The 18,125-nt window shown below is 43.4% G+C and overlaps 1 protein-coding gene across 3 annotated transcripts in view; it reads left to right on the forward strand.

Moving 5' to 3' along the window:
- Positions 1 to 18,125, forward strand: part of col4a2 (collagen, type IV, alpha 2) — a 115,885-nt gene that overhangs the window by 92,902 nt on the left and 4,858 nt on the right. For all 3 annotated transcript variants that reach the window (XM_079881649.1, XM_079881650.1, XM_079881651.1), the window contains exons 34-43: positions 2,351 to 2,532; positions 2,672 to 2,735; positions 2,818 to 2,892; positions 4,542 to 4,649; positions 4,733 to 4,840; positions 5,154 to 5,225; positions 5,457 to 5,582; positions 6,196 to 6,312; positions 6,594 to 6,755; positions 7,054 to 7,152. In XM_079881649.1, coding sequence (XP_079737775.1) covers positions 2,351 to 2,532; positions 2,672 to 2,735; positions 2,818 to 2,892; positions 4,542 to 4,649; positions 4,733 to 4,840; positions 5,154 to 5,225; positions 5,457 to 5,582; positions 6,196 to 6,312; positions 6,594 to 6,755; positions 7,054 to 7,152 — 1,113 coding nt within the window. The remainder of the gene's footprint in view (positions 1 to 2,350; positions 2,533 to 2,671; positions 2,736 to 2,817; positions 2,893 to 4,541; positions 4,650 to 4,732; positions 4,841 to 5,153; positions 5,226 to 5,456; positions 5,583 to 6,195; positions 6,313 to 6,593; positions 6,756 to 7,053; positions 7,153 to 18,125) is intronic.

The following is an 18,125-nucleotide window of genomic DNA, read 5'->3' on the forward strand; positions in this document are numbered from 1 at the left end:
GAAACCTAAAACACTTAATCCAATGAACATAACATATAAAAATTTGGATTTCATACATTCATTTCTTATTCAAACAAAATCCTGTCATCCAGCCATCTCATCCCTTCCTCTTTTATCCTCATCCTTTTCACCAAAAATGCATTTTAGGTGGACAGACAGATCAATACAGGACAAAGAAAATCAAAAAAATGTAGGATGTTGGAAAATAACAATGTCTTTTCTGATAACCAAATGCTTTTTAATCTTCGCTATTGCTTCAATGCAAATGAAGCGCTCGCCGTTATTTGTAAGCCAGATATGCGCAGATTCAGTGTAATAACGCACTGTATTTAATATATCATGATGAATCACGAGTTGAGTATTTGCTCCAAATCTGCACAGATTTGGCTTACACGAGTAAGTGAGTAAATATAGTAAGACGCCAAATTGGCTAGTGATTTGACAGCGTTACCCGCCACAGTTGATTTTTACCCGCATTTGGCAGGTTGGCAGTTATTAATTTCAAACCTGTTCATATGAATTTCAGAAGCTATGAGAGCTCTAAATGTCGAAATGTCTCATATTTTCCATGTATTTAAAAGAAGCCTTATTTCTGCATACACTGACCACGTTTACATGCACAAGTACATTACAATATTAACACTTTTAATGCATTAAAAAAAAATGGATACACCTGTTGCATTTCCGGGTCCATTTGGTTTTCACCATGCTCTTACTACATTTACTCCCTTTTATTAATTCAAATATGAAGAAATTCTTTGAAATTTAAAATGTTACAAGAACTACAGCAAAAACCAGTGTGATACGAAATAATATCTATTTATAGAAGAAATGTTATTTGAATATATCATGTGAAATTTATAAGAACATATAATATGAGAATTACTTGTATGGATTTTATTAAATTCCTTTGAACTTATAACTCATGACTGCTCAAAACAGTCCAAATTTATGAAATCTGCATATTCTTTTTCAACATCAATATTACTCTGAAATGTTTTCAATCAAAATATGTTCATTTTACTTTCATAAACGTTTACTTTCAGATGAAAAAAAGATGATAAACAATCTCCTTTTCATGCTGCAGTGCTTCATCAATAAGGCGGCAGTAGGGTGAAATGTGGACTTCTCCCTTTTCAAACCCTTCTTTTTCTTTTCAAATTTAGACTATTTGGTTTATGGACTTTTGATCTACAAACAGACATTATCATTTTATTTTAATTTCAGAGTTATTGTTTGTGCATGCACACACATGTTTATAAACAAAGTGAGAAAATAAACAAGTGAGAATGAAAACAAACTTGCATGATTGTAGGAAAAAGGTATGCATTTTACAGAAGTAATTTGAGACATATCTAAAGCTGTTTTTCACTGTCGGGGGAATAGTTCAAAGAACGGTAAGGAACAGTTCCAGTTATTTTTTCGACTTGAGCTTGGTTTGGCACGGCACGATTACAAACCATTCTTGTCACGGTGTGGTGCAGGCAGAAGAAGACGAAGAAGAGTCAAAAGTTCCAATGCAAACTTTTACTCACAATATAAATCAAACTGGAACATAGAAGATGGACAGAGAGTTCACACACACATAATATGACATAGATCGGACAAGGACTGACTGAACAGATGGAACTAAATACAAACACAGATGAACACTGATTAACAGAACACAGGTGACACAAATGACGATGATGACTAAACAGGTGACAAAACTGAACTGATAATGACAGTAACCATGGATACAAAGGAGTGGCGGGAAAAGAACAAAGGAGAACAGGAACCAATCAAAACTCAAACTGAATTCCAAACAAACACTGACACGTGACAATTCTCAACCCGGACTGATGGCAGACTCATGCTTTTGTATTACAATACAAAGAGCCCCACAGTGCAAAATGAAAACATATCCGTACCGGCTGGGCCTGATCCGCACGAAATGGAACGGTTAAGCAATGAGAACGGTTTGGCCAGATGGTAGAAAAGCAGCTTATCTTACAGATGGAGAGAAAAAAATCTACATAATTTTACGTGTAAAGCCACAATTCACTTTCGGGTCAAAACTTACTTGAACGCAAAAGGTGTAACAATTTAGTTAAAGTTCTGTAGTTCTCCGAAATGATCTGAAAACAGTCAAGTTTCATTTTCATACTAAAAACTATGGATTTTTTAGAAATGTTTTTGTACATCTTCCAGGTCAAAACGGACCTGAATTCAATAGTAGAGTTAATCAGAATTTGGTCATATTCTGATTATTTACATTTCTGCGTTTGGTTTTTGCTGATGTGAATAGAACAAAAAGATCCCTTTCAGACAGATAATTAGAGCTTTTCTTTCAACTTTCCTTTGGCTATAGGTACAAAAGGTGTTCCAGGTTATCCAGGAAGCGATGGGGAAGATGGACATCCAGGTGAGCCCAGTGATGCAAAAGGTTTTAAAGGTGTTCCCGGAGAAAAAGGTCATTCAGGGCCTAAGGGAATGCCAGGGCCTACAGGACAGTCTGGAATTGAAGGTTTCCCTGGAATGCCTGGACCCAGGGTAGGATAATGAGCCCCATCTCTCTCTGACTCCTAAAACTATTTATGATTTAAAACATTGCACATAATCTCCTTGTATATGGGGTCCCGTTAGAATGTTTTGGGTGTTGTGCTTTTAGTCATTGTGGCTTATATTGCAGGGCGACAAAGGCTCATCTGGTGCCTATGGACGGCCCGGAGATTCTGGAATTAAAGGAATAAAAGGTGCTCCTAAATAAACCTATGAAGTGTCCATATTATGCTTGATGTATGCCAAAAAGGTTTACGTAAGATTCCTTTATTTAAGGTGACGTGGGTCCTACCATGGGTCTTCCAGGATCAACAGGACTGAGAGGCGAAACTGGGCTGCCTGGAACTTCAGGTTAGGAATTATAGCGTATCAAACAATATTATTGTCACAGGATGAAGATGATAATAATAAAAGGTTCCAGTACGAAAAGTCTTTTAATAATAGAATAAACTCAGGTATAGACGTATGGTGTAACAGTGTGTGCGTGCAACAAAGCAAACACAAAAACAGACATCGACTGACAACTGAGGGTGCACAGGGAGGAACTTAAATACATGATGGTGATGAACTGAATGATGAGCAGCTGTGATGATGATTATAGCACAGGTACGTCTGTAAGATGTCTGCTAGAGATCTGGAGATCTGGAAAACATCTGAGAAACATCTTAGAAAGAGCAGTTTTACATACATTCTAAATATAGGTATCTTCTAAATGTCTATATATTGTCTGACAGGAGATGTCTCATAGAAGTATTGCAGATGAGCAAACACTCTAAAAAATACATCTTGCAGATGTAAATGCAGACATCGAAATAGACGTCTCTAAGGTTTTCAGTGTGCTATCGGGGTGTCCATAGAAACATACAAGTGACTGGAAACGAAGACAAAGAACACACGTGACTGATGATAACAAATTAAAAGTCCATGAAAATGAAACTAGGAACAAACACAACTGAATAGGCGTGACAATTATATAATATTAAGATATTATTATGATATTTTACTGTCCCTGCCAGTGGCGCCTGCAGCTGTATGGCTGTAAGCACTGTGCGTACCTTGAGAGGGGTTAATTAATGCCATTTTTTTTTTTTTACATATTTTTTTTAATGATTATTAACATGTACAACACTCATGACATTGAGAAAAAAAGAGATTGAGAATAAATAAAGGTTTGCATTTGTGTGTTGTAAAGTCAAATGTGTGTATGTGCGTGCATGCGTGGGGGATGAATGAAAATCTGATTGGCTAGTTTAGTTTACACACGAAAAATGACATTACAGATAGTTAATGTTTAAAACCAGGCTCAAAATTAGTAAACACTCTCTAAAACAGCTAAACTTGATTGAAACATTTGCAAAAAGGCCTAAAACTTAATGAACGAAGCCTCTTAAATCTTTGAAGCTTTTATCTGATTCTTTCGGGAAGATTCGAAGCATCAAGCGTCAAAAACAGCGCCATCTTTTGGCAGGTAAAATTTACAGCAACCAGAAATTGTTTCGCAGTGCGCTGCTGCATTGTTTTATACTGTTTATATGGCAGGATATATGATAGTGTAATGTAGGCTAAAGACTTGTATATAAAAAAAATGTTAGTAAATGGACATGGACTTGAACTTGCTTGGGCTCAAACAAGCCGACATGCAGGTGACGCATTCACGTGACCGGAAAGAAAACAGTGCTCAGTGAGTAACTTGAGTAGCCTACTGTAAAAAAAATAAATAATAATTACCAAGCATATCTACACAAGCACAAAAGTGTGCTCAGTTACTTGCATCAGCTCTTCTAAGTGTATGGAAAGAGACTGTCGATTTGTACAATATTAGATCGTTAACACCAAGACACAATAGAACGCAACAAATATGGTGTCAAAGCAATAATTTACTTAATAGCTATTTGCAGACGGGTGGGGTACTTCTGTGCATACCCTGAGATAAAATTCTGCAGGTGCCCCTGGTCCCTGTGAACCACTTCTTAAATGAGTTTTTAATTTACATATCTTAGGTGAGAAGGGACTCGTAGGTCAACCTGGAGATAGAGGAAGTCCTGGGTTTGATGGCATTGAAGGGATGAAAGGCCAGCCGGGTGAACCAGGAAAATCTGGACCACCAGGTATAAGATTTTTGATCATTTTCCTTTGATTAAGCAATGTTGTTTTTGAAAATAGTTTTTAACTGCATCCACTTTTTCATCAGGCTTTGATGGCCAACAGGGTTTCCCAGGAAATCAAGGTCATAAGGGCTGGCCAGGAGAGCCAGGGCAGAAAGGAACCAGTGGATTTCAAGGCCAACCGGGACAAAAAGGTTTGTGGCTCTAATTGTCAAATTTAATGAAACAAAAACACAGCTATGTTAATACTCCTTATTTGTATATGCTTTCTGGAATGCTTGATTCTAATTGGTCGTTCGTAACATTCCGAGATCGGTTATAATGACTGTTGTCAATAGCACCGCTATATAATGACCGCTCGTTCAGGTATTTGAGGCCTGCACTTCCATGATCATCATTATAACATTATTTATAGTATCTGACATTATTTATTAATAATCTCTGTCATTTCTACCACTATATATTTATATATATTCTCAAACATTTCCTGGCTAATTTTTCCTCTAGGATTTCCTGGTCTTAAAGGCATTTTTGGGTTGGATGGCCTGAAAGGTCAAAAGGGTATCCAGGGTGTTCCAGGTACCTCTTCAGTTGTATTTGTTATCTTAGAAATTATTATCTTATATTAACTAAAATATATGAATTATGTAACATGATTTACAGTTTAGCAATGTCATCATTATTATTCATTAGTATCATTATAAATTATTATTATTATTATTTAGATTTTCATGTATATTACCTTATATAAAGCCACATTGTTTTTATGCAGAATTAATGATATCTTTGGTGTATTTTGTTCCCTGCAAGGCAATAACGACTGGGGTCCTCCAGGTGACGCAGGAGCGAAAGGAGATAAAGGAGAGAGCGGTATCCCCAGCACTGAGGCTGGCATCCCTGGGGATCTGGGCCTCAAGGGTTTCACTGGAGATCTAGGTAGCTTAAAATTCATATCATAATCTGAATCAGGGGCAGTTAAATGGTCCTTGGAAATGCGGGGCTTTAGCACTATTTCACTGTTAAAACTAAGGCATCGTGTTGGAATTCGCTCTCATCTTCTGTCTAGCACTATGTTAGACCGCTGAACTTTTAGTCAACAAACCAAGCAGTGCGTAATTGAGTGCAACAGATCAGCATCAATAATATAAAATACATTGCAGCGAATCTATAATTTCCATCTCACAAGAGATCGCAAAAGTGTAGAACTCAGCGAGCTTGCGGAAATCAGATCTTCAGCGCAGCATATCGAAACACCTCTGATTGGCCGTTGCGTTCAACAGACATGTCTTTGATTGGCTACAATGCTCAACGTTGCAAAAGCATGTTGTAAGTAGTAACCTTTGATGCCAAAGGAGAATTTTTTTTTTTCATAATTAGGTAATTGCGTCAGCTGTATTCGTATTCACAATTATTTTTCTGATTAAGTGTTAAGCTCTATAAGAAAAACAAGGTAACAAAACTTTCGGGGCTTAATCCCCCATAGCCCACCCCTAGCACCTCCCCTGTTCTGAAACTGAAGTTCTAAACACTGAAACTGCTGTGTTTATAGGTGATCAGGGTGAATCTGGGCGTCCAGGTGTAGCTGGTCCTCCAGGCGTACAAGGATTCTCTGATAGACAAGGAGTTCCAGGCGACTATGGCTTTCCAGGCACTAAAGGACTTCCAGGTGAAGGACCCATTACTATACATTTACAATAAACACTAGAAATGAGTACTAGAGACTGTATAAGAAGAAGGAAATTGACTAATTAAAGGGACTTTGGTCCCCGTTTGTCCAGATAATTCACAACGAATTATTTATTTACAATATTACTTTGCAAAAGAGGGTTAAATATGTTTTGTAAATTAGTGAAGTAAATATAAAGTGTCACTTTGTCAAACAAAAATAACTTTCTTGAAAATTAATTTTGAAAAAATGTCTTGATACCTGTTGCTGTCATTCGTCAGGTTTTCCTGGTCCTAGAGGGATTGCAGGTGAACCATCTCCATTCGGAGCAAAAGGAGATAAAGGAAATTCAGGGGATTTCGGATTCACCGGAGAAAAAGGAGTCCTGGGGGACAGAGGAGAAAAAGGACCGTCTGGGGAGCCTGGAGTGTCAGGAAGAAAAGGTAGATTATGAAATATGAATATGGTAAAGGTCATTGCATTGGCAAAATCAAAACAGCAATCTAATAATCATTATGATGATTAATATAAATGTGAACAAAAGATAATTCAATAGAGAATAAAACTGTTAATGTGACAAAATGTGGAATTCTTGAATGTAAATCATATTAAAATGTTTTAGATGAGCTGAGCAAAACACCCTGTTTTACACTCACATATTTTGCTCACTTTGTTTTGGAATGAGACCTGTTAACTGAAAAAGATCTCGAGTCATCTAGGAATGCTTCATTTCTTTTAAAGGTGAAAAAGGAGAACCAGGAATGATGGGTTTTCCAGGAAGACGTGGTTTTGAAGGCGACAGGGGCCCTGTTGGACCTAAAGGAGATACTGGACCCCCAGGTGATTATTTGAAACAACTAAATGATTTGTCTGTATGATCATTTTTTATTTAATATAATAAAATACTTTCAATTTACAATCCACACTTAATATGCAGAAATAGCTCTACTATATGGTTTTTCTAGTCAACCAGTTTAGTCATATGTTTCATATTTTGTTTATAATATTTTGGTTATACAAATATGGAAGTAAAATGATGACTAATCTCTTTGAAAAAAAAAAAAAAAGCATGTTGAATTGCACTAATTGCAAAATAATACATTGCATTAACAGTGCTTGCTTTTTATTGCATTGTATTTTAAGTGCTTGTACTTTTGGGGGCTGAAATTCAACATGGTTGTATATTTTAGCTGTGAATATTTCAATTGAAAACATTTCATACACAATTTCATTATTAAAAATTCAAGAATCAATATTCACCTTCCAGACTTCCTTTCAAAAATATTCACCTATAATATTCGACAAGCATTTTTTTAGTCCATTTTATTTAGCTTAAAAACATTTACTTCAACAAATCCAGTGGTTCAAATTCAGCAGAATATTCACATCCGGACCGGACACAGCAGGAATAACAATCGAGTACCAATGCCGTTAAGCCCAAAATTGACTTCAGCCATCCGTGTCCGTGCACCGTCCGCGTGACGTAGTTTTCGTCATCAGGAAAGACGTCCGCACACCCCGTCCACATGTACCACCATTTTTGTGACCGCACAGATGGTGCGTATACAACAGCGCATGTGTGAGTAACTTGAGCACTTGAAAACAAAATCCACTAGACAGTGTGCACGCGCCCAACCCATCTTTCTACGCTCATGGCTAAAGGTGTGTACTTTGAAAGGGCACTCAATCGTGTGCAAGACCGAGCGGAACGCGGAAAATAAAGTATACCCAGGCCTTATAGGGCTAATTCTGAAACAATAAAACTATATAATATATGCAGCTTAAAACAAAACATAGATGTATCATGTATGCACGTCATTACATTACCATCATCATCAGTTGAATGTGTGGTGGACACAGGGGCGCAACTACCCAGTGTCAGAGGTGTATGCAGCAACAATTTTGGGCCAGCCCAGTGTCAATCAAGAAAAGAACCAATGGGCAGCTGATCTACGTGTGTAATGAAAAATGTCAAAAAATAAATAAATAAATAACGCTGACTTCTTTTTTTTTTTACCAATGCATTACAACGGCACTAACCCAGCGCCGCCAATTAAGCCCATACCCACTTTTTGCGCCACTGGGTGGACAGGACATGAAAATCCATCAATACTACAAATAAATGTTTATGTTCACACATGGACTAAACAGCAGTTAATAAACTATTGCAAATGAAACTATTAGAAACTATTCGAAATGAACCGATCAACTGCACATACCTCTGCTTAGCCATGAACTGTGGTTGAAAGCTGATGACATAACATGAAGGTAGGCACGCCCTCACGTGATGTTGATTGGTCGATTGATAAGCTTAAATGTAATTGGCTAAAGAGTACGAATGATCTGTGAAGGAGGAGTGCGCTGCCAGGAATGTCTCAAAAATACACATACAAATCCAAGGTGATCCACACGTGAATGACGATTTGCACATTAACATTCAAGGATAAACTCGTAAAATTTTAAACATTCGAAGGCTTTTGTGTACAACTGTTGCTATATCTACAAATTGTATTTTGCATTTGTGAAATGTATTTTATGAATATATAATTTTATTTTGCGTTTGTGAATTGCTTTTTGTGAATATATACTGTATATATTTTTCCACGCATGTGAATAGTTTTTTTGTGCACGTGAATTTTGTTTAATGCTTGTGAAATTGTCTACGCATGTGTGAATCAAGTTTTTTTTGTGTGTGAATTAATAATGAGACTGATCTGCTTCCATAGAAAATTGCCTCTTGAATATTATAGGTGGTATTTTTAAACAGACTGGATATTTTGGAAATTAAGTCTAGAAGGTGAATGTGGATTCTTGAATTTTTAATAATGAAATTGTGAATTAAATGTTTTCATTTGAAATATTCACAGCTTAAAGGGTCACAACACCCTAAACCAAAATTTCTGAGATTTTAACAGAGGTATGTGTGTTGAACACCATTGAAGACAATGTTAGCATCTGTTAGATTTAATAGTAGGGGGAAAATGGTTAAATTTAAGTTTTTATACGCTATTTTCGTCTTCCGGGTTTAAAATCTTCATCGTGACCACGTCACTGGCTGTGACGTGGCAGAGCACGATAGTACTTTGATGATTCATCGGTGTCTCATAATTATTAATGAGACTGAGTTTTTTATCCAATGAGAAGAAACTTTCTCTTAATTATTCAAGACACCACGTGGATCTTTCCAATGACAGACATGTCAAACTATGATATCGCGTAGTAGATGAGAGAGGCAATAATGGGACGCGCGTTTGTTTTCGTGGTGCAAAAGTTCCAGTGCATCTTTCCTCGCGATGCTGCCAGGACTAGACTCCGGCCATCAACCACGGTCACATCTAAACAATGTGTGTGTAGCAACCACTCAACTGGAGAATGGTGGTTCTCTTACGAGAGGTTCTCTCGTATTGCGTAGTTACTACGCTACGGGAAAGCCTTTCTTTCTCGAGATACTGAAGCCAAAAATTATCCTTAATTTTTATAATCTTGTCAACGCAGTGCGGCAGCCTGCAGACCTAGGGCAGGCTTACTAGCGTGCCCATTGGCTGCCCTGCGGCAACTGCAGCAGCCTACCGCTGAGCCCTTGGCGTGACGTCACGACCAATGAGCGCGCTTGGCGCGCTTAATGCGTCACAGCCCGCGAAAAGGGGTGTGGCTTAGCGTATAAAAGCGGGGCTCGGAGGCTGCTTCTCTGATTTCTGTCTTTTCAGCGAAGCTCTACGCATCGCTGCTCTCTGAGGAAGCCGCCGTCGAAACAAGCCTTCGCCGCCTTCAGCTTTCCCTGCCTGCTTCGCTATCCGGCGAATATATCCTTTTACTGCTCTGTGTTGTATGTGTTTGTGTGTTCGCCCCGCGACACACTTTGCATCTAAAAGAGCGCGAGGCGTTGTTGCAAATGCCTCGCTCATCCTGTGGCTCGTGCAGAGCCGCGCTCAGCGACGGAGACCGCCACGTGATCTGCGCTCTCTGCCTGGGTTTCGACCACGCAGCCCGCGCCCTTCACGGGCGGCTGCGAACAGTGTGAGGACTTGCCGATGTCGACCCTGCGGGCTCGACTCGCCATGTTTCACGATCCTCCACCTTCTCCGGCTGCCTCTTCCGGGCCGCGTAAGAAAAAACGCCGCTCTCAAAGGCCTTCCGAGCCGGTGGTTATAGCTGAGCGCTCGCCGGAGCCCCTCCCGCGAGCCTCGCTCTCTCCTTCTCCCCCGCCCTTCACCGACGCGCAGCGGCCGGCCTCTGCCCGCACTGCCGTCGCATCAGGGGGTGAAGCAGACCAGCTGGTTACTCCCCTCTGTCAAGCCGCGCAAACGGCGCCGCTCACAAGGGATGTCAGAACGGACGGTCACGGGCTATAGCTTCCTTTACGTTACAAGGAAGCTACCCCCCCCCCGGATGACGCACGCCCTCTCCCCCTCTGTTCGAGCCGCGCAAGGCGCCGCTCACAAGGGATGTCAGAAGTAGACGGTCACGGGCTGGCTTCCTTTACGTTATAAGAAAGCTACCCCGCGTCTCGGTCGCGCGCGTCACTCTCCGGCCACCTCCGTTTCTCACACATTTCTCAGTCCCCTCCTAGCTCAGGCGACTAGAAATATCTATATTGCAGTAAACGAGCCTGTTGTTATACACGCACGCCTGCAAACAAACGATGTCACAGCACATAATGACATCTTCCCGCTCTCTCTCCCTTTGTTCGAGCCGCGCAACTGCGCCGTTCTCAAGGGATATCAGAGCGGACGTCACGAGCACCGGCGAAAGGAGGAAGAGAGAGTGATTTCGTCCCGCTTAGGCCGGACTTCCTCCAATCCTCGCATATTTCTCAGTCCCCTCTAAGTTCAGGCGGCTGGAAATACTAATACTGCAGTAAACGAGCCTGTTTTAATACACGCGCGCCTGCAAACAAACGCTCGGTCATATGCTCGCACTGACTGGAAGCTCATGTGTGCCCCTGTGGCTCAGTGGCAGAACATTAGGCTTCCACACCAGAGATCCGTGTTCGAATCCGGCTCTGGCAGCAGAAAAACTTTTTTCTGCTTGCTTCTCCGAGTTCGCGGCCAGCTTTCTTACATACAGAAAGCAAACCCGCATCTCACGGGATACATATTTCTCAGTCCCCTCTAAGCTCAGGCGGCTGGAAATACTAATACTGCAGTAAACGAGCCTGTTTTAATACACGCGCGCCTGCAAACAAACGCTCGGTCATATGCTCGCACTGACTGGAAGCTCATGTGTGCCCCTGTGGCTCAGTGGCAGAACATTAGGCTTCCGCACCAGAGATCCGTGTTCGAATCCGGCTCTGGCAGCAGAAAAACTTTTTTTTTTTTTCTGCTTGCTTCTCCGAGCTCGCGGCCAGCTTTCTTACATACAGAAAGCAAACCCGCGTCTCACGGGTTAAATATTTCTCAGTCCCCTCTAAGTTCAGGCGGCTGGAAATACTAATGCTGCAGTAAACGGGCCTGTTTTAATACACGCGCGCCTGCAAACAAACGCCGAAACACGACGCTCGGTCATATGCTCGCACCAACTGGAAGCTCATGTGTGCCCCTGTGGCTCAGTGGCAGAATATTACGCTTCTGCACTGGAGAACCGTGTTCAAATCCGGCTCTGGCGGCAGAAAAATATTTTTTTCTGCTGGCTTCTCCGAGCTCGCGGCCAGCTTTCTTACATTCAGAAAGCGAACCCGCATCTCACAGGATGGTGCTTGAGTATTTATGAGCGTCTAAACATATGAGCCATCAAAGCATTTGCTCTATAACGCCGATGGTGTTACAAGTGTAGAAAATGTGCCCACTCCCATGTGCTCACTGCTACACACAAAACACGGTCTCCCCGGTAACGCTCACAGAGCGCACTCTCATAAAGCGGACACATGCCGCTTGAGTACTAAGTGTAGTAAATGTGCCCACAACTCTGTGCTCACACCTAGCTGCTGCCCGCTCTATCACACAGTTACCCGGGTTGCAGATCCTCTAAAGCTCACAAACATTCCGGCTCTGGCCGAAGGTGTCATAAGTGTAGAAAATGTGCCCACTCCCATGTGCTCACTGCTTCACACAAACATGGTCCCCATGGTAACGCGCATAGAGCGCTCTCTCATAAAGCGGACACAAGCCGCTCGAGTACTAAGTGTAGTAAATGTGCCCACAACTTTGTGCTCACACCTACCCGCTGCTCGCTCTGCCATTCAGTTACCTCGGGTCGCACACCCTCTAAGCTCCCAAACACTGGCCGTGTCATAAGTGTAAACTCTGCGCCCGCTCACGTGCACGCGCACTCACTTTTAGACATTACAATCCCCACGCCGCTTTCGCGCCAGGGGTGTTTGTCAGCAAATCGCGCTCCATCCTCTGGGACCGAGCTACCGAACGCTGTACAGCCGGCCAATACTGTTTACCAGCCCCCGTGTTCGAGCACCAGCGGCGCGCACGCCGCTCCATCCTCTCTGATACAGGTTCCCCAATCCCGCGCAGCGCGGCGATCTGAACCCAGAGACCATTCGACCCCTAGCTATGCATGCGGAAGCATGGGAAGCTATTCAGGGCGCGTCAGAATGGGTGCTGAGTACTATAAAACACGGCTATTCGCTTCAATTCGCTCGTCGCCCTCCGCGCTTTCAAGCACAGACGGAGACGAAAGTGAGTTCAGAAGCTGCGCACCTGCTTCAAGCTGAAATAGCGAAGCTGCTGCGCAAAAGGGCTATAGAACAGGTTCATCCTTCTCTGAGCGAGTCGAGCTTTTACAGCCGCTACTTCCTCGTACCCAAGAAGGACGGAGCGTTAAGACCTATTTTAGATCTGAGACATCTGAACAAAGCCCTCATGAGACGGCCGTTCAAAATGATCACAACCAGAAAAATCCTCGCGCAGATTCGCCCAGGAGACTGGTTTATCTCTCTCGATCTAAAAGACGCATATTTTCAGATCCAGATAACTCCCCGTCACAGGCCATTCTTGAGATTCGCCTTCAACGGTTGAGTATATCAGTACACAATCCTGCCCTTCGGCCTGTCTTTGGCACCCCGTACATTACGAAATGCATGGACACGGCTCTCGCTCCCCTGAGAAAACAGGGAATGCGAATACTGAATTATCTGGATGATTGGCTTATTCTAGCGCTGTCAGAGACGGAACTTGTGTCTCACAGAACAGCGCTTCTCAGCCATCTGGAGGATCTGGGTCTCTCGGTCACTGGACCAAGAGCTCGCTATCGCCCCGTCAGTCAATTTCCTTCTTGGAATAGAACTGGACTCGGTGGCTATGACGGCCAGACTGTCGGAGCAGCGCGCGCGCCGCATCCGCCTCCTCGCCGCATCCCTCCAAATAGGCAGCCGGGTTCCGCTGAGGACATTCCAGCGTATCCTGGGGCATATTGCCTCAGCTGCAGCAGCGCTCCAGCTGGGCTTACTGCGCATGCGCCTGCTTCAACGCTGGCTGAAAGCGCGCGTGCCCCACCGAGCCTGGGCGGCCGGCGGCTTGCGAGTCAAAGTGAATCAGAGCTGCATTTCAGCCCTGCAGCCCTGGCTGGCAGCCGTATGGTATCACACAGGAGTGTCTATGGGAGTGATTTCACACCGGAAAGTTGTCTCGACAGACGCTTCCAACCTAGGTTGGGGAGCGCTCTTCGAAGGCAGACCGGTCTATGGCCGCTGGTCAGACCAGGAGAATCTCCTACACATAAACTGTCTAGAGATGCTCGCGGTCGAGAAAGCGCTCAAACACTTCCTCCCATTCCTCCACGGTCACCATGTTCTAGTCCGCACGGACAATACATCGGTAGTGGCCTATGTGAATCGCCAGGGCGGTGTCAGATCAAAGACGCTCTGCACCCTGGCGGAACGCCTCCTCGTGTGGGCTCAGCACTCTGCGCTCGCTGAGAGCCGCGCATGTGCCTGGCCACCTGAACGAGGGCCCCGACAGACTGTCCAGGGACAACGTTCCCCCTGGGGAGTGGTCTCTACACCCCCAAACAGTCCAGTCACTGTGGCGCCGTTTCGGCAAAGCGAAAGTCGACCTTTTTGCGTCAAAAGACAACGCTCATTGCCCAGAGTTCTTCTCGAAGAACGAGGACGCGCTGGCCCAGACCTGGCCCAGCGGCCCGCTGTATGCTTTTCCCCCGGTCTCTCTGCTGCCTCAGGTCATCAAGAGAATCAGGGAAGCGCGCCACACAGTGCTCCTCTTAGCCCCATACTGGGAGAACCAAGCTTGGTTCCCGGATCTAATACAGCTGGCAGACTCAGCCCCCTGGCCGATACCGGTGAAGAGAGACCTTCTCTCTCAAGCCCGCGGCTCGATATGGCATCCCCATCCAGAGCGCTGTCTCTGCATGCGTGGAGCCTCAACGATTACACGCTGATCTGCCAGACGGGGTCATGAACACGATCATACAATCTAGAGCCCCCTCTACGAGGCGGCTCTACATGTCGAAATGGTCAGTGTTTAACAGATGGTGCACTGCTAAGGGGCTCAATCCACAGACATGTGGGGTATCGCGAGTACTGTGTTTCCTTCAAGAGTTACTGGACGCGGGCAGGTCCCCCTCCACGCTCAAAGTCTATGTCACGGCCATTTCAGCGCTCTCTGTTCAGAGCTGGGCCGCGCATTAGGAAGGAATGAGTTCGTCATCCGCTTCCTTAGAGGAGCCAGGAGGATGAACCCCCCGCGACCCCCCTCGGTTCCTATGTGGGATCTTTCACTGGTCTTGGAGGCCCTGAAAGCGCATCCCTTCGAACCCTTGGAAACTGTGGATATGAAATACCTCACGCTCAAAACCGTTTTTCTGATAGCACTGTCTTCAGTCAAACGAGTGGTGGAACAGCTCTTTGTTTCGTTTGGCGGGCGCACCAAGGGTCTCGCCGCCTCGAAACACAGCCTGTCCAGATGGATAGTGGACGCTATTGCTGCTGCTTATGCGTCTAAAGACCTGCAGTGCCCATTGGGCATTCAAGCTCACTCCACCAGAGGCATGGCCTCGTCGTGGGCGTGGTCCAGCGGGATTCCCATTCATGACATTTGTGCAGCGGCAGGCTGGGCCTCCCCCTCCACATTTGTTAGGTTTTACAACCTGGATGTTCCCGCCTTGCAGGCGAAAGTGTTATCAGTCTAAGTCTCGCGTATGCCAGCCCACTATCTGTGCGCGGGCTACGTTGTGTGATTTAGCTCTACTGGTTGAGCTGCACTATACAGGGAATTGTCAGTTCGGACCGGCCGTGCCGCTCCTAACCCCCTAGTGTGTGCTTATGTACGGCGCTAGCCCTCTGTGGGCCGCCCGGCTCTCTGCTATCACGTTCCCCGGGCTCTCCCTGGGACTCATTCAGTGGATGCTGGGCGCGCACGGCGTTGACAAGGGTGTTCCCGTAGCGTAGTAACTACGCAATACGAGAGAACCTCTCGTAAGAGAACGTTTCGGTTACTAACGTAACCTCTGTTCTCTCTAGAAGAGGGAACGAGTATTGCGTAGCCCGCCGTGCTCGCGCCACGAGCTCATTCGCTTCATGCGACAGAAACCAGAGAAGCAGCCTCCGAGCCCCGCTTTTATACGCTAAGCCACACCCCTTTTCGCGGGCTGTGACGCATTAAGCGCGCCAAGCGCGCTCATTGGTCGTGACGTCACGCCAAGGGCTCAGCGGTAGGCTGCTGCAGTTGCCGCAGGGCAGCCAATGGGCACGCTAGTAAGCCTGCCCTAGGTCTGCAGGCTGCCGCACTGCGTTGACAAGATTATAAAAATTAAGGATAATTTTTGGCTTCAGTATCTCGAGAAAGAAAGGCTTTCCCGTAGCGTAGTAACTACGCAATACTCGTTCCCTCTTCTAGAGAGAACAGAGGTTACGTTAGTAACCGAAACGACTTCGGCCTTGTACACCAATGCAGGTTTCGTCTTGCAAGTGATGCGGTCCCGAGGACTTTTCTATCGCTTCAGAGGTGTGTGTGTGTGTGTGTCTAAAATGTAACCCAGACCGTTTTACTTGCCTTTTGTTAAATATTCACTCGTTATTAAAATTTCGATATTTCGATAATACCTCAATTGTATGGAACGTATGCATAATTTGTGCAAATTTCTGTGTCACTGTCCATCTTTATTATGTGGGTTTAGGGGTCGCGTAGATCTAGGCTGTGTACGGAACGTTTTTTTTTTACCGATTTTTTATTTTATTGTAAAATATATGCATTTATAGTGTGTATATAAACAAATATATATTTTATAATGACATATTTATACATATACATGTGCATTTATATGTTTTAAATACAATTAAAAGGTGTCAGTGTATTTCATTAGACTATAACTTTGCCAGCTATAAAAAAATCTAGCATTTCCTCACGTTTTACCATTGATATTTAGTGACAGTCGATATGCATGCATGGGCGATGACAGTTTCCCCCCTCCCCTCTCCTCTCCCCTCCCCTCTCCCCTGCCGTGCCACACCACACCCACTCCCCTCCCTTCTTCTCCTTCTCACAGCCACCACGCCCAATTAAGTTGCATTTTTCAAAAAGATTGTGAGCTAGACTTGAGCTGAAAGAGGGGAGTGTCGTGACCCTTTAGTTTAAATATACAACCATGTTGAATTTCAGCCCCCAAAAATGCAAGCCGTGAAAAAACAATGCATTAAAATGCAAGCACTGTTAATGCAATGCATTTTTTTTTAAAGAAGTGCAATTCAACATGCTTTTTTGTTTCAAAGACATTAGTCAGTGTTTCCATGTACATATACTTCCACATACAAAGAATTTAGCCTGCATACTGTATTCATACATTCATGTTGTCTGGCCTGCATTTATATATATATATATATATATATATATATATATATATATCAGTGGCGGCTGCTGGTCTTTCAAAGAGGGGAAGCTCATTTTTGGCCTACATCATAAAAACTGTCCATTTATTTATACGTAAATTCTACGTTCCTTTTCAAGAAAATGCTCTGTGACCCTGTTGTACCAACTAGGCATCTTTTCCAGTGACTTGACCAGTGTCCTCTCAATGGCCAGCAGAGTTAAATATAATTGTATAAATGTTATAATATGATAAAGGTATAAATAATAATAAAGTATACTACTACTACTACTACTACTATATTTTTAAATTATTTTAATAATTGTTTTTTAATTATTACTAATAATAATATAAAAAATATAATAAGTAATAATATAATAAAGGTATAAATATATAATTGTGTGAAATGTATTATGAAAATTGGCTAGCAATTTCGACAAGCAAATACCAAGAAATAGGTTGCAGCAGTTTGTCTTTCGACTACAGTTGAAAAATCCGCGATGGGACTGAGCTCGAACAGCTTAAGCATCAGCGACTTTTTATTGTATGAAATCGCTGTCAATCAAATGGAGATGCAGCCTTTCGACAGACCCTCCAATCATCACGCAGAAGCCCGGAGTCCAGGCCAGCCCACTCCTCATTCACCCCCAGAGACGCTGAGCGTCCGTGGGCGGGACATAATCGCAGCATTTATCCAATGACCGTCTAGTTTCGAAGCACTGAAAAAAACTTTTCGAAGCAGCCCCATTGAAGTCAATGGACGCTGGGCTTCAATAGGGAAATGCACTGTGACGCTACGGGAATGTATGAGAAGGAAATCGAGTCAGCCGACCTGTTATATGTAACTAATTCTGAACGAACTTGTCTTTGAGATGAATATTTTCTAACGCATTTTTAGTCCAAATGTTAACACAATAGTGCATATTTGACCATTAATTTTTTGACATTATAGGGGAAGCCGAGCTTCCCTTGCAGTCTTAAAGAAATCCCCACTGATATATATATATATATATATATATATATATATATAGAGAGAGAGAGAG

This window comes from Squalius cephalus (genome assembly GCF_949319135.1).
Source record: "Squalius cephalus genome assembly, chromosome: 9".
NCBI lineage: Eukaryota > Metazoa > Chordata > Actinopteri > Cypriniformes > Leuciscidae > Squalius > Squalius cephalus.